Source organism: Xenopus tropicalis, chromosome 9 (assembly GCF_000004195.4).
Source record: "Xenopus tropicalis strain Nigerian chromosome 9, UCB_Xtro_10.0, whole genome shotgun sequence".
In the NCBI taxonomy this organism is placed as follows: Eukaryota; Metazoa; Chordata; class Amphibia; order Anura; family Pipidae; genus Xenopus; species Xenopus tropicalis.
Genome location: NC_030685.2, coordinates 90074640 through 90093010, shown reverse-complemented (window position 1 = coordinate 90093010; position 18371 = coordinate 90074640). Strand labels below are relative to the sequence as shown.

The window sequence follows — 18371 nt, the reverse complement described above, 5'->3', positions numbered from 1 at the left end:
ACTTTACTATCCTAGTGTGACGGGACAGACTAACTTTACTATCCTAGTGTGACGGGACAGACTAACTTTACTATCCTAGAGTGATGGGACAGACTAACTTTACTATCCTAGAGTGATGGGACAGACTAACTTTACTATCCTAGAGTGATGGGACAGACTAACTTTACTATCCTAGAGTGATGGGACAGACTAACTTTACTATCCTAGAGTTGATGGGACAGACTAACTTTACTATCCTAGAGTGATGGGACAGACTAAACTTTACTATCCTAGAGTGATGGGACAGACTAACTTTACTATCCTAGAGTGATGGGACAGACTAACTTTACTATCCTAGAGTGATGGGACAGACTAACTTTACTATCCTAGAGTGATGGGACAGACTAACTTTACTATCCTAGAGTGACGGCACAGACTAACTTTACTATCCTAGAGTGACGGCACAGACTAACTTTACTATCCTAGAGTGACGGGACAGACTAACTTTACTATCCTAGTGTGACGGGACAGACTAACTTTACTATCCTAGTGTGACGGGACAGACTAACTTTACTTTCCTAGAGTGATGGGACAGACTAACTTTACTATCCTAGTGTGATGGGACAGACTAACTTTACTATCCTAGTGTGATGGCACAGACTAACTTTACTATTCTAGCGTGATGGGACAGACTAACTTTACTATCCTAGCGTGATGGGACAGACTAACTTTACTATCATAGCGTGATGGGACAGACTAACTTTACTATCCTAGCGTGATGGGACAGACTAACTTTACTATTCTAGCGTGATGGGACAGACTAACTTTACTATCCTAGCGTGATGGGACAGACTAACTTTACTATCCTAGCGTGATGGGACAGACTAACTTTACTATCCTAGCGTGATGGGACAGACTAACTTTACTATCCTAGAGTGATGGGACAGACTAACTTTACTATCCTAGAGTGATGGGACAGACTAACTTTACTATCCTAGAGTGATGGGACAGACTAACTTTACTATCCTAGTGTGATGGGACAGACTAACTTTACTATCCTAGCGTGATGGGACAGACTAACTTTACTATCCTAGCGTGATGGGACAGACTAACTTTACTATTCTAGCGTGATGGGACAGACTAACTTTACTATTCTAGCGTGATGGGACAGGACTAACTTTACGGGACATACTAACTTTACTATCCTAGCGTGATGGGACAGACTAACTTTACTATTCTAGCGTGATGGGACAGACTAACTTTACTATCCTAGTGTGATGGGACAGACTAACTTCACTATCCTAGTGTGACGGGACATACTAACTTTACTATCCTAGTGTGACGGGACAGACTAACTTTACTATCCTAGCGTGATGGGACAGACTAACTTTACTATCCTAGTGTGATGGGACAGACTAACTTCACTATCCTAGTGTGACGAGACAGACTAACTTTACTATCCTAGTGTGATGGGACAGACTAACTTTACTATCCCAGCGTGATGGGACAAACTAACTTTACTATCCTAGAGTGATGGGACAGACTAACTTTACTATCCCAGCGTGATGGGACAAACTAACTTTACTATGCTAGAGTGATGGGACAGACTAACTTTACTATCCCAGCGTGATGGGACAAACTAACTTTACTATCCTAGAGTGATGGGACAGACTAACTTTACTATCCTAGAGTGATGGGACAGACTAACTTTACTATCCTAGAGTGATGGGACAGACTAACTTTACTATCCTAGCGTGATGGGACAGACTAACTTTACTATCCTAGAGTGATGGGACAAACTAACTTTACTATCCTAGAGTGATGGGACAGACTAACTTTACTATCCTAGAGTGATGGGACAGACTAACTTTACTATCCTAGAGTGATGGGACAGACTAACTTTACTATCCTAGAGTGATGGGACAAACTAACTTTACTATCCTAGAGTGATGGGACAGACTAACTTTACTATCCTAGAGTGATGGGACAAACTAACTTTACTATCCTAGAGTGATGGGACAGACTAACTTTACTATCCCAGCGTGATGGGACAAACTAACTTTACTATCCTAGAGTGATGGGACAGACTAACTTTACTATCCCAGCGTGATGGGACAAACTAACTTTACTATGCTAGAGTGATGGGACAGACTAACTTTACTATCCCAGCGTGATGGGACAAACTAACTTTACTATCCTAGAGTGATGGGACAGACTAACTTTACTATCCTAGAGTGATGGGACAGACTAACTTTACTATCCTAGAGTGATGGGACAGACTAACTTTACTATCCTAGTGTGACGGGAAAGACTAACTTTACTATCCTAGAGTGATGGGACAGACTAACTTTACTATCCTAGTGTGATGGGACAGACTAACTTTACTATCCTAGAGTGATGGGACAGACTAACTTTACTATCCTAGAGTGATGGGACAGAGTAACTTTACTATCCTAGAGTGAAGGGACAGACTAACTTTACTATCCTAGCGTGACGGGACAGACTAACTTTACTATCCTAGTGTGACGGGACAGACTAACTTTACTATCCTAGAGTGATGGGACAGACTAACTTTACTATCCTAGAGTGATGGGACAGACTAACTTTACTATCCTAGAGTGATGGGACAGACTAACTTTACTATCCTAGTGTGACGGGACAGACTAACTTTACTATCCTAGAGTGATGGGACAGACTAACTTTACTATCCTAGAGTGATGGGACAGACTAACTTTACTATCCTAGTGTGATGGGACAGACTAACTTTACTATCCTAGAGTGATGGGACAGACTAACTTTACTATCCTAGTGTGATGGGACAGACTAACTTTACTATCCTAGAGTGATGGGACAGACTAACTTTACTATCCTAGCGTGATGGGACAGACTAACTTTACTATCCTAGTGTGACGGGACAGACTAACTTTACTATCCTAGTGTGATGGGACAGACTAACTTTACTATCCTAGAGTGATGGGACAGACTAACTTTACTATCCTAGAGTGATGGGACAGACTAACTTTACTATCCTAGAGTGATGGGACAGACTAACTTTACTATCCTAGAGTGATGGGACAGACTAACTTTACTATCCTAGAGTGATGGGACAGACTAACTTTACTATCCTAGAGTGATGGACAGACTAACTTTACTATCCTAGAGTGATGGGACAGACTAACTTTACTATCCTAGAGTGATGGGACAGACTAACTTTACTATCCTAGAGTGATGGGACAGACTAACTTTACTATCCTAGAGTGATGGGACAGACTAACTTTACTATCCTAGAGTGATGGCACAGACTAACTTTACTATCCTAGAGTGATGGGACAGACTAACTTTACTATCCTAGAGTGATGGGACAGACTAACTTTTACTATCCTAGAGTGATGGGACAAGACTAACTTTACTATCCTAGAGTGATGGGACAGACTAACTTTACTATCCTAGAGTGATGGCACAGACTAACTTTACTATCCTAGTGTGACGGGACAGACTAACTTTACTATCCTAGTGTGACGGGACAGGACTAACTTTACTATCCTAGAGTGATGGGACAGACTAACTTTACTATCCTAGTGTGATGGGGGCTTATCCTAGGGGCACAGACTAACTTTACTATTCTAGCGTGATGGGACAGACTAACTTTACTATCCTAGCGTGATGGGACAGACTAACTTTACTATCATAGCGTGATGGGACAGACTAACTTTACTATCTAGCGTGATGGGACAGACTAACTTACTATTCTAGCGTGATGGGACAGACTAACTTTACTATCCTAGCGTGATGGGACAGACTAACTTTACTATCCTAGCGTGATGGGACAGACTAACTTTACTATCCTAGCGTGATGGGGACAGACTAACTTTACTATCCTAGAGTGATGGGACAGACTAACTTTACTATCCTAGAGTGATGGGACAGACTAACTTTACTATCCTAGAGTGATGGGACAGACTAACTTTACTATCCTAGTGTGATGGGACAGACTAACTTTACTATCCTAGCGTGATGGGACAGACTAACTTTACTATCCTAGAGTGATGGGACAGACTAACTTTACTATTCTAGCGTGATGGGACATACTAACTTTACTATTCTAGCGTGATGGGACAGACTAACTTTACTATCCTAGTGTGATGGGACAGACTAACTTCACTATCCTAGTGTGACGGGACATACTAACTTTACTATCCTAGCGTGATGGGACAGACTAACTTTACTATTCTAGCGTGATGGGACAGACTAACTTTACTATCCTAGTGTGATGGGACAGACTAACTTCACTATCCTAGTGTGACGGGACAGACTAACTTTACTATCCTAGTGTGACGGGACAGACTAACTTTACTATCCTAGCGTGATGGGACAGACTAACTTTACTATCCTAGTGTGATGGGACAGACTAACTTCACTATCCTAGTGTGACGGGACATACTAACTTTACTATCCTAGCGTGATGGGACAGGACTAACTTTACTATTCTAGCGTGATGGGACAGACTAACTTTACTATCCTAGTGTGATGGGACAGACTAACTTCACTATCCTAGTGTGCGGGACATACTAACTTTACTATCCTAGTGTGACGGGACAGACTAACTTTACTATCCTAGCGTGATGGGACAGACTAACTTTACTATCCTAGTGTGACGGGACAGACTAACTTCACTATCCTAGTGTGACGAGACAGACTAACTTTACTATCCTAGCGTGACGGGACAGACTAACTTTACTATCCTAGTGTGACGGGACAGACTAACTTTACTATCCTAGAGTGATGGGACAGACTAACTTTACTATCCTAGAGTGATGGGACAGACTAACTTTACTATCCTAGAGTGATGGCACAGACTAACTTTACTATCCTAGTGTGACGGGACAGACTAACTTTACTATCCTAGTGTGACGGGACAGACTAACTTTACTATCCTAGAGTGATGGGACAGACTAACTTTACTATCCTAGTGTGATGGCACAGACTAACTTTACTATCCTAGTGTGATGGCACAGACTAACTTTACTATTCTAGCGTGATGGGACAGACTAACTTTACTATCCTAGCGTGATGGGACAGACTAACTTTACTATCATAGCGTGATGGGACAGACTAACTTTACTATCCTAGCGTGATGGGACAGACTAACTTTACTATTCTAGCGTGATGGGACAGACTAACTTTACTATCCTAGCGTGATGGGACAGACTAACTTTACTATCCTAGAGTGATGGGACAGACTAACTTTACTATCCTAGCGTGATGGGACAGACTAACTTTACTATCCTAGAGTGATGGGACAGACTAACTTTACTATCCTAGAGTGATGGGACAGACTAACTTTACTATCCTAGAGTGATGGGACAGACTAACTTTACTATCCTAGTGTGATGGGACAGACTAACTTTACTATCCTAGCGTGATGGGACAGACTAACTTTACTATCCTAGAGTGATGGGACAGACTAACTTTACTATTCTAGCGTGATGGGACAGACTAACTTTACTATTCTAGCGTGATGGGACAGACTAACTTTACTATCCTAGTGTGATGGGACAGACTAACTTCACTATCCTAGTGTGACGGGACATACTAACTTTACTATCCTAGCGTGATGGGACAGACTAACTTTACTATCCTAGTGTGACGGGACAGACTAACTTTACTATCCTAGTGTGATGGGACAGACTAACTTTACTATCCTAGTGTGACGGGACAGACTAACTTCACTATCCTAGTGTGACGAGACAGACTAACTTTACTATCCTAGCGTGACGGGACAGACTAACTTTTACTATCCTAGTGTGACGGGACAGACTAACTTTACTATCCTAGAGTGATGGGACAGACTAACTTTACTATCCTAGAGTGATGGGACAGACTAACTTTACTATCCTAGAGTGATGGCACAGACTAACTTTACTATCCTAGTGTGACGGGACAGACTAACTTTACTATCCTAGTGTGACGGGACAGACTAACTTTACTATCCTAGAGTGATGGGACAGACTAACTTTACTATCCTAGTGTGATGGCACAGACTAACTTTACTATCCTAGTGTGATGGCACAGACTAACTTTACTATTCTAGCGTGATGGGACAGACTAACTTTACTATCCTAGCGTGATGGGACAGACTAACTTTACTATCCTAGCGTGATGGGACAGACTAACTTTACTATCCTAGCGTGATGGGACAGACTAACTTTACTATTCTAGCGTGATGGGACAGACTAACTTTACTATCCTAGCGTGATGGGACAGACTAACTTTACTATCCTAGCGTGATGGGACAGACTAACTTTACTATCCTAGCGTGATGGGACAGACTAACTTTTACTATCCTAGAGTGATGGGACAGACTAACTTTACTATCCTAGAGTGATGGGACAGACTAACTTTACTATCCTAGAGTGATGGGACAGACTAACTTTACTATCCTAGTGTGATGGGACAGACTAACTTTACTATCCTAGCGTGATGGGACAGACTAACTTTACTATCCTAGCGTGATGGGACAGACTAACTTTACTATTCTAGCGTGATGGGACAGACTAACTTTACTATTCTAGCGTGATGGGACAGACTAACTTTACTATCCTAGTGTGATGGGACAGACTAACTTCACTATCCTAGTGTGACGGGACATACTAACTTTACTATCCTAGTGTGACTGGACAGACTAACTTTACTATCCTAGCGTGATGGGACAGACTAACTTTACTATTCTAGCGTGATGGGACAGACTAACTTTACTATCCTAGTGTGATGGGACAGACTAACTTCACTATCCTAGTGTGACGGGACATACTAACTTTACTATCCTAGTGTGACTGGACAGACTAACTTTACTATCCTAGCGTGATGGGACAGACTAACTTTACTATCCTAGTGTGACGGGACAGACTAACTTCACTATCCTAGTGTGACGAGACAGACTAACTTTACTATCCTAGCGTGACGGGACAGACTAACTTTACTATCCTAGTGTGACGGGACAGACTAACTTTACTATCCTAGTGTGACGAGACAGACTAACTTTACTATCCTAGCGTGACGGGACAGACTAACTTTACTTTCCTAGCGTGACGGGACAGACTAACTTTACTATCCTAGTGTGACGGGACAGACTAACTTTACTATCCTAGCGTGATGGGACAGACTAACTTTACTATCCTAGTGTGATGGGACAGACTAACTTTACTATCCTAGCGTGATGGGACAGACTAACTTTACTATCCTAGTGTGATGGGACATACTAACTTTACTATCCTAGTGTGATGGGACAGACTAACTTCACTATCCTAGTGTGACGGGACATACTAACTTTACTATCCTAGCGTGATGGGACAGACTAACTTTACTATCCTAGTGTGACGGGACAGACTAACTTTACTATCCTAGTGTGACGGGACAGACTAACTTTACTATCCTAGTGTGACGGGACAGACTAACTTCACTATCCTAGTGTGACGAGACAGACTAACTTTACTATCCTAGCGTGACGGGACAGACTAACTTTACTATCCTAGTGTGACGGGACAGACTAACTTTACTATCCTAGAGTGATGGGACAGACTAACTTTACTATCCTAGAGTGATGGGACAGACTAACTTTACTATCCTAGAGTGATGGCACAGACTAACTTTACTATCCTAGTGTGACGGGACAGACTAACTTTACTATCCTAGTGTGACGGGACAGACTAACTTTACTATCCTAGAGTGATGGGACAGACTAACTTTACTATCCTAGTGTGATGGCACAGACTAACTTTACTATCCTAGCGTGATGGCACAGACTAACTTTACTATTCTAGCGTGATGGGACAGACTAACTTTACTATCCTAGCGTGATGGGACAGACTAACTTTACTATCCTAGCGTGATGGGACAGACTAACTTTACTATCCTAGCGTGATGGGACAGACTAACTTTACTATTCTAGCGTGATGGGACAGACTAACTTTACTATCCTAGCGTGATGGGACAGACTAACTTTACTATCCTAGCGTGATGGGACAGACTAACTTTACTATCCTAGCGTGATGGGACAGACTAACTTTACTATCCTAGAGTGATGGGACAGACTAACTTTACTATCCTAGAGTGATGGGACAGACTAACTTTACTATCCTAGAGTGATGGGACAGACTAACTTTACTATCCTAGTGTGATGGGACAGACTAACTTTACTATCCTAGCGTGATGGGACAGACTAACTTTACTATCCTAGCGTGATGGGACAGACTAACTTTACTATTCTAGCGTGATGGGACAGACTAACTTTACTATTCTAGCGTGATGGGACAGACTAACTTTACTATCCTAGTGTGATGGGACAGGACTAACTTCACTATCCTAGTGTGACGGGACATACTAACTTTACTATCCTAGTGTGACTGGACAGACTAACTTTACTATCCTAGCGTGATGGGACAGACTAACTTTACTATTCTAGCGTGATGGGACAGACTAACTTTACTATCCTAGTGTGATGGGACAGACTAACTTACTATCCTAGTGTGACGGGACAGACTAACTTCACTATCCTAGTGTGACGAGACAGACTAACTTTACTATCCTAGCGTGACGGGACAGACTAACTTTACTATCCTAGTGTGACGGGACAGACTAACTTTACTATCCTAGAGTGATGGGACAGACTAACTTTACTATCCTAGAGTGATGGGACAGACTAACTTTACTATCCTAGAGTGATGGCACAGACTAACTTTACTATCCTAGTGTGACGGGACAGACTAACTTTACTATCCTAGTGTGACGGGACAGACTAACTTTACTATCCTAGAGTGATGGGACAGACTAACTTTACTATCCTAGTGTGATGGCACAGACTAACTTTACTATCCTAGTGTGATGGCACAGACTAACTTTACTATTCTAGCGTGATGGGACAGACTAACTTTACTATCCTAGCGTGATGGGACAGACTAACTTTACTATCATAGCGTGATGGGACAGACTAACTTTACTATCCTAGCGTGATGGGACAGACTAACTTTACTATTCTAGCGTGATGGGACAGACTAACTTTACTATCCTAGCGTGATGGGACAGACTAACTTTACTATCCTAGAGTGATGGGACAGACTAACTTTACTATCCTAGCGTGATGGGACAGACTAACTTTACTATCCTAGAGTGATGGGACAGACTAACTTTACTATCCTAGAGTGATGGGACAGACTAACTTTACTATCCTAGAGTGATGGGACAGACTAACTTTACTATCCTAGTGTGATGGGACAGACTAACTTTACTATCCTAGCGTGATGGGACAGACTAACTTTACTATCCTAGAGTGATGGGACAGACTAACTTTACTATTCTAGCGTGATGGGACAGACTAACTTTACTATTCTAGCGTGATGGGACAGACTAACTTTACTATCCTAGTGTGATGGGACAGACTAACTTCACTATCCTAGTGTGACGGGACATACTAACTTTACTATCCTAGCGTGATGGGACAGACTAACTTTACTATCCTAGTGTGACGGGACAGACTAACTTTACTATCCTAGTGTGATGGGACAGACTAACTTTACTATCCTAGTGTGACGGGACAGACTAACTTCACTATCCTAGTGTGACGAGACAGACTAACTTTACTATCCTAGCGTGACGGGACAGACTAACTTTACTATCCTAGTGTGACGGGACAGACTAACTTTACTATCCTAGAGTGATGGGACAGACTAACTTTACTATCCTAGAGTGATGGGACAGACTAACTTTACTATCCTAGAGTGATGGCACAGACTAACTTTACTATCCTAGTGTGACGGGACAGACTAACTTTACTATCCTAGTGTGACGGGACAGACTAACTTTACTATCCTAGAGTGATGGGACAGACTAACTTTACTATCCTAGTGTGATGGCACAGACTAACTTTACTATCCTAGTGTGATGGCACAGACTAACTTTACTATTCTAGCGTGATGGGACAGACTAACTTTACTATCCTAGCGTGATGGGACAGACTAACTTTACTATCCTAGCGTGATGGGACAGACTAACTTTACTATCCTAGCGTGATGGGACAGACTAACTTTACTATTCTAGCGTGATGGGACAGACTAACTTTACTATCCTAGCGTGATGGGACAGACTAACTTTACTATCCTAGCGTGATGGGACAGACTAACTTTACTATCCTAGCGTGATGGGACAGACTAACTTTACTATCCTAGAGTGATGGGACAGACTAACTTTACTATCCTAGAGTGATGGGACAGACTAACTTACTATCCTAGAGTGATGGGACAGACTAACTTTACTATCCTAGTGTGATGGGACAGACTAACTTTACTATCCTAGCGTGATGGGACAGACTAACTTTACTATCCTAGCGTGATGGGACAGACTAACTTTACTATTCTAGCGTGATGGGACAGACTAACTTTACTATTCTAGCGTGATGGGACAGACTAACTTTACTATCCTAGTGTGATGGGACAGACTAACTTCACTATCCTAGTGTGACGGGACATACTAACTTTACTATCCTAGTGTGACTGGACAGACTAACTTTACTATCCTAGCGTGATGGGACAGACTAACTTTACTATTCTAGCGTGATGGGACAGACTAACTTTACTATCCTAGTGTGATGGGACAGACTAACTTCACTATCCTAGTGTGACGGGACATACTAACTTTACTATCCTAGTGTGACTGGACAGACTAACTTTACTATCCTAGCGTGATGGGACAGACTAACTTTACTATCCTAGTGTGACGGGACAGACTAACTTCACTATCCTAGTGTGACGAGACAGACTAACTTTACTATCCTAGCGTGACGGGACAGACTAACTTTACTATCCTAGTGTGACGGGACAGACTAACTTTACTATCCTAGTGTGACGAGACAGGACTAACTTTACTATCCTAGCGTGACGGGACAGACTAACTTTTACTTTCCTAGCGTGACGGGACAGACTAACTTTACTATCCTAGTGTGACGGGACAGACTAACTTTACTATCCTAGCGTGATGGGACAGACTAACTTTACTATCCTAGTGTGATGGGACAGACTAACTTTACTATCCTAGCGTGATGGGACAGACTAACTTTACTATCCTAGTGTGATGGGACATACTAACTTTACTATCCTAGTGTGATGGGACAGACTAACTTCACTATCCTAGTGTGACGGGACATACTAACTTTACTATCCTAGCGTGATGGGACAGACTAACTTTACTATCCTAGTGTGACGGGACAGACTAACTTTACTATCCTAGTGTGACGGGACAGACTAACTTTACTATCCTAGTGTGACGGGACAGACTAACTTCACTATCCTAGTGTGACGAGACAGACTAACTTTACTATCCTAGCGTGACGGGACAGACTAACTTTACTATCCTAGTGTGACGGGACAGACTAACTTTACTATCCTAGAGTGATGGGACAGACTAACTTTACTATCCTAGAGTGATGGGACAGACTAACTTTACTATCCTAGAGTGATGGCACAGACTAACTTTACTATCCTAGTGTGACGGGACAGACTAACTTTACTATCCTAGTGTGACGGGACAGACTAACTTTACTATCCTAGAGTGATGGGACAGACTAACTTTACTATCCTAGTGTGATGGCACAGACTAACTTTACTATCCTAGCGTGATGGCACAGACTAACTTTACTATTCTAGCGTGATGGGACAGACTAACTTTACTATCCTAGCGTGATGGGACAGACTAACTTTACTATCCTAGCGTGATGGGACAGACTAACTTTACTATCCTAGCGTGATGGGACAGACTAACTTTACTATTCTAGCGTGATGGGACAGACTAACTTTACTATCCTAGCGTGATGGGACAGACTAACTTTACTATCCTAGCGTGATGGGACAGACTAACTTTACTATCCTAGCGTGATGGGACAGACTAACTTTACTATCCTAGAGTGATGGGACAGACTAACTTTACTATCCTAGAGTGATGGGACAGACTAACTTTACTATCCTAGAGTGATGGGACAGACTAACTTTACTATCCTAGTGTGATGGGACAGACTAACTTTACTATCCTAGCGTGATGGGACAGACTAACTTTACTATCCTAGCGTGATGGGACAGACTAACTTTACTATCCTAGCGTGATGGGACAGACTAACTTTACTATTCTAGCGTGATGGGACAGACTAACTTTACTATCCTAGTGTGATGGGACAGACTAACTTCACTATCCTAGTGTGACGGGACATACTAACTTTACTATCCTAGTGTGACTGGACAGACTAACTTTACTATCCTAGCGTGATGGGACAGACTAACTTTACTATTCTAGCGTGATGGGACAGACTAACTTTACTATCCTAGTGTGATGGGACAGACTAACTTCACTATTCTAGTGTGACGGGACATACTAACTTTACTATCCTAGTGTGACTGGACAGACTAACTTTACTATCCTAGCGTGATGGGACAGACTAACTTTACTATCCTAGTGTGACGGGACAGACTAACTTCACTATCCTAGTGTGACGAGACAGACTAACTTTACTATCCTAGCGTGACGGGACAGACTAACTTTACTATCCTAGTGTGACGGGACAGACTAACTTTACTATCCTAGTGTGACGAGACAGACTAACTTTACTATCCTAGCGTGACGGGACAGACTAACTTTACTTTCCTAGCGTGACGGGACAGACTAACTTTACTATCCTAGTGTGACGGGACAGACTAACTTTACTATCCTAGCGTGATGGGACAGACTAACTTTACTATCCTAGTGTGATGGGACAGACTAACTTTACTATCCTAGCGTGATGGGACAGACTAACTTTACTATCCTAGTGTGATGGGACATACTAACTTTACTATCCTAGTGTGATGGGACAGACTAACTTTACTATCCTAGTGTGATGGGACAGACTAACTTTACTATCCTAGCGTGATGGGACAGACTAACTTTACTATCCTAGAGTGATGGGACAGACTAACTTTACTGTAACACTGTAACTGCCCCGGCCTCCCTGCCTGTAACACTGTAACTGCCCCGGGCCTCCCTGCCTGTAACACTAACTGCCCCGGCCTCCCTGCCTGTAACACTGTAACTGCCCCAGCCTCCCTGCCTGTAACACTAACTGCCCCAGCCTCCCTGCCTGTAACCCTGTACAATTGCCCCTACTGCAGTAATACTTCCCTCTGCCTTATACCCTGTTATTTCTGTTTATAGGGCAGAACTGAGCCCCGTGGGCACCAAGCGCCAGGTAATTATATGAACTTGCCCTTTGTCAGCCTCTCCATCCAGCCAATACCCCATGTGGCCCCTCCCTCTGGTGCCAGGTGCCCTCTAGGGCGGGGCTTGGGCACAACCAAGCACATGTGACACCTGCGCGGCCAATGAGGAGTCAATGGAACATTCCTGGGAAACAGAATCTCTGTAGGTTCTGTGCTTAATGCACAACAGGACTTTGTCCCGCCCACTGCTTGAGTGACACACTCTTTGCCCCTCCCCCTGTAAGAGGGGCCTCCTAATTCTGTCTTTTATCCACCTCAGCCCCCCTCCAAATTCCTCCCTGAACCCCGGCCCAGAGACCCCCCTAGTGCTCCACTCAGTACCACGGACCCTCAGTGATGAAGGTGCTAATGGGGCATTGGGCCCTGTGAGTGGGTGGGATGTGGGGCAGCCCAGTGTTTTACTGCCCTCGTGTTTATTTTTAGGACCCTCTCCTGAAGAAGTGACTGCCCAGGCCTCCTCGTTGGCGGGACCCCCTTCTCTGGATGGGACTCCTGAGGCTGTAGGGGGGGCACCTACTATTGATGTGGCCCTTGAGGCCCCGCCCCCTGTGGCTCTGATTGACAGTATCCCCGACTCCTGCACGTTGGAGATGTTGAACCTCCTGGTGGAGAACATCAGCGGGAAATGTGCCGGCACCGAGTTTTCCTTGGAGATGATCCCTGAGATTAAATCTGGGGCGGTCACTTTCTGCTGTAACATTGGTGAGTGGCGTTAATCTCCTGTGGGGATCATTGGGGGGGAGGGGCGGGGGGTACTTCTGAGGTAGGTATCATTGGGGTCGGGGGGTATCATTGGGTTGGGGGTATCATTGGGGCGGTGGGTACATCTGAGGTAGGTATCATTGGGTCGGGGGGTATCATTGGGTCAGTGGGTACATCTGAGGTAGGTATCATTGGGTCGGAGGGTGTCATTGGGTTGGGGGGTATCATTTGGTCGGGGGGTATCATTGGGTCGGGGGATATCATTGGGTCGGGGGGTATCATTGGGTCGGGGGTATCATTGGGTCGGGGGATATCATTGGGTCGGGGGGTATCATTGGGTCAGTGGGTACATCTGAGGTAGGTATCATTGGGTCGGAGGGTGTCATCGGGTTGGGGGGTATCATTGGGTCGGGGGGTATCATTGGGTCGGGGGATATCATTGGGTTGGGTGGTATCATTGGGTCGGGGGGTATCATTGGGTCGGGGGTATCATTGGGTCGGGGGATATCATTGGGTCGGGGAGTATCATTGGGTCGGGGGGTATCATTGGGTCGGGGGGTATGATTGGGTCGGGGGGTATCATTGGGTCGGGGGTATGATTGGGTCGGGGGGTATGATTGGCTCACGTCTCTTGCACTGAACCCACTGATTATGTTCCGTTTCCCAGATTTCCGTGATTTCCTCAGAGGTTTCCATGGGAACCGGCGGGTGAAGCAGATGGGACTGAGGGCGAAGCCCCTGGAGGAGACTGACAGTATCCGGGCTGAGAATCTGCCCCCCAACTCGTCTGAGGATCACCTGCAGATCTACTTTGAGAGCCCGCGCTATGGGGGCGGGGCCGTGGAGGGGGTGGAGCTAATCGCAGAAGAGGGCGCTGCCATAGTAACGTTTTCTGATAAACAAGGTAACGAGATCGTCAGGCTGAATCCCCGCGGGTTCATTTCCTAAGATATTTCAATGATATTCCTAAACTAACATGTAAAATGTTTGGGATAATGAGCCCCAAAAGGTACAATCGGGGGGTACCACTCACGTTACGGGGGGCAGAAATACCATAATGGGCTCCCAGTAGTACAAAATGGCGTCACGCTCCAGCGGGATGTATCTGGGGGTGTTGCCCCATTGTGTAGCCACGTAACTGTCATCAGTGTTGGACTGGGGTTCCTGGGGCCCAATGGAGACCCTCGCGCCAAGGGCCCACTCTCACTCACACTCTCACTCACACTCACTCAGCAATTTTATTGCATTTCACATTGTTCTTTGTTACTTGTCTTTGCACATGGACATTTTGTCTGCTGTATTTAAGTTTGGCTTCACTGTATCCCACACAGTTTGGTAAATCTATGCATATAGGGCATCAAACTGCTCAGTAGGCCCCTGGCGTTCATATTTGGGGGGTTTATGTTGGTACGTTATGAAATGTGGGGTATATAATGGGGTAAAATGCAAGCTTTGTGACGATTTTCAGAAATGAAACCGTTTAGCTGTTTAGCATAGCTTTGTAGTTTGCAGTAGAAAGTTGTATTTACCCATTTTTTATTGGTCAGAATGTGTACTTTCCCAAAATATATGGTTTTCTAGGGTCTCCGTACTGTTAGGGGGTCTTATGGCACATAATACACATACCGGGTGCACTATGCACTATTTTAATTTGGGTGCCCCTGTACCCCACACAGTTTGGTAAATCTATGCATATAGGGCATCAAACTGCTCAGTAGGCCCCTGGCGTTCATATTTAGGGGGTTTTACGTTGATACGGTACAAAATGTGGGGGTACATAATGAGGTAAAATGCAAGCTTTGTGACTATTTTCAGAAATGTTATAAAAACCGTTCTGTTTAGCATAGCTTTGTAGTTTGCAGTAGAAAGATGTATTTACCCATTTTTGGTCAGAATGTGTACTTTCCCAAAATATATGGTTTTCTAGGGTCTCCGTACTGTTAGGGGGTCTTATGGCACATAATGCACATGCCCGTAGCTTATATTGCAGCGTATGCACTTTGTATGCAATAACTTCCCTTTGGGGTCTCTAAATGCCAGATACATCGGGGATCCTATGCAGTTTGGGCATCAAACTGTTCAGGGGACCCCTGGCTTTAATATTTAGGGGGTGTTTTCTTGGTACCTAATGTTATGTGGGGGATAAGGTGCTTGAAATTGGAAGGTTTGTTGCCATTTTCTGGTATTTCATCACAACTGCCAATTTTGGGAAAGCATTGAAACTCTGTAGTTAGTTTGGAGTAGAAAAAAATGGGTACCCGTTTTGAATCCACCCAAATGTGTACTTTCTAAAAATATATGGTTTTGGGGGGGTCAATGTATTTTTTTTGTTTTTTACCCCACAAAAATTCAGTTATTTTGTTGGATTTTCTGTAGCTAAAGAAATCTCCAGGGCACTAACTTCATTTTGGGGTCTCTAAATGCCAGATACAGCGGTGATCCTATGCACAATGGGCATCAAACTGTTCAGGGGACCCCTGGCTTTCATATTTAGGGGGTGTTTTCTTGGTACCTAATGTTATGTGGGGGATAAGGTGCTTGAAATTGGAAGGTTTGTTGCCATTTTCTGGTATTTCATCACAACTGCCAATTTTGGGCAAGCATTGAAACTCTGTTTGGAGTATAAAAACATGGGTACCCGTTTTGAATTCACCCAAATGTGTACTTTCTGAAAATATATGGTTTTGGGGGGGTCAATGTATTTTTTTGTGTTTTTTACCCCACAAAAATGCAGTTTTGTTGTTGAATTTTCAGTAGCTAAAGAAATCTCCAGGGCACTAACTTCATTTTGGGGTCTCTAAATGCCAGATACAGCGGTGATCCTATGCACAATGGGCATCAAACTGTTCAGGGGACCCTTGGCTTTCATATTTAGGGGGTGTTTTCTTGGTACATAATGTTATGTGGGAGATATGATACTTGAAATTGGAAGCTTTGAGGTGATTTGTTAGAATTTTCATATTTTTTTATAGAAACTGCTAAATTCAGAAAAGCATTGCCGTTTGGTACTTAGGAGTTGGAAGACATAGTTACCCATTTTGGATTCGGCAGTATGTGTACTTTTCAAAAATGTATGGTTTCCTGGGGTAAACCTAATGTTCCAGGATTTTTGGCTTTGGAATGTAAAGTATGCCGTATTCTGCTGTAATGCTTTGAAAATGTAGTAATTTACTGCTGGGAGTTTTTGTTCTATAGAAGTCAGAAATCTCAATAAAACTATACATATCAGGTATTGGCATGTTCGGGAGACATGAGGCTTTCCCAATCAGTTGAGTTTTTGTCCATAAAATAAAATATGTTTCTGATATAAATCCCCATATCATGAAAAATAGCATTTTTTTTTTGTATTACGAGCTCTAAATCTTGTTTCAGAAGTGGAAATACATAAAAACTCAGGAAAGCTCAGGTTCTCCTGAAAAAAACAATATATAGTTTGCTGACTAAGATATAATTACCCCTTATTGGGGGCAGAACAGCCCTATTAGGTTTATTTCATGGTTAAATGATTCCCTTTTCTCTGTAATAATAAAACAGTACCTGTACTTGATCCCAACTAAGATATAATTACCCCTTATTGGGGCAGAACAGCCCTATTGGGTTTATTTAATGGTTAAATGATTCCCTTTTCTCTGTAATAATAAAACAGTACCTGTACTTGATCCCAACTAAGATATAATTACCCCTTATTGGGGCAGAACAGCCCTATTGGGTTTATTTAATGGTTAAATGATTCCCTTTTCTCTGTAATAATAAAACAGTACCTGTACTTGATCCCAACTAAGATATAATTACCCCTTATTGGGGGGCAGAACAGCCCTATTGGGTTTATTTAATGGTTAAATGATTCCCTTTTCTCTGTAATAATAAAACAGTACCTGTACTTGATCCCAACTAAGATATAATTACCCCTTATTGGGGCAGAACAGCCCTATTGGGTTTATTTAATGGTTAAATGATTCCCTTTTCTCTGTAATAATAAACAGTACCTGTACTTGATCCCAACTAAGATATAATTACCCCTTATTGGGGCAGAACAGCCCTATTGGGTTTATTTAATGGTTAAATGATTCCCTTTTCTCTGTAATAATAAAACAGTACCTGTACTTGATCCCAACTAAGATATAATTACCCCTTATTGGGGCAGAACAGCCCTATTGGGTTTATTTAATGGTTAAATGATTCCCTTTTCTCTGTAATAATAAAACAGTACCTGTACTTGATCCCAACTAAGATATAATTACCCCTTATTGGGGCAGAACAGCCCTATTGGGTTTATTTCATGGTTAAATGATTCCCTTTTCTCTGTAATAATAAAACAGTACCTGTACTTGATCCCAACTAAGATATAATTACCCCTTATTGGGGGCAGAACAGCCCTATTGGGTTTAGTTCATGTTT

At 43.0% G+C, this 18371-nt stretch overlaps 1 protein-coding gene across 1 annotated transcript in view; it reads left to right on the top strand.

The window, feature by feature from the left end:
- The window catches only part of LOC101732625 (protein mono-ADP-ribosyltransferase PARP14), a 56636-nt gene that overhangs the window by 14194 nt on the left and 24071 nt on the right, over positions 1–18371 (top strand). The window contains exons 3-5 of the mRNA XM_031892903.1: positions 13207–13240; positions 13695–13973; positions 14641–14877. Of these exons, the coding sequence (XP_031748763.1) occupies positions 13207–13240; positions 13695–13973; positions 14641–14877 (550 nt within the window). The remainder of the gene's footprint in view (positions 1–13206; positions 13241–13694; positions 13974–14640; positions 14878–18371) is intronic.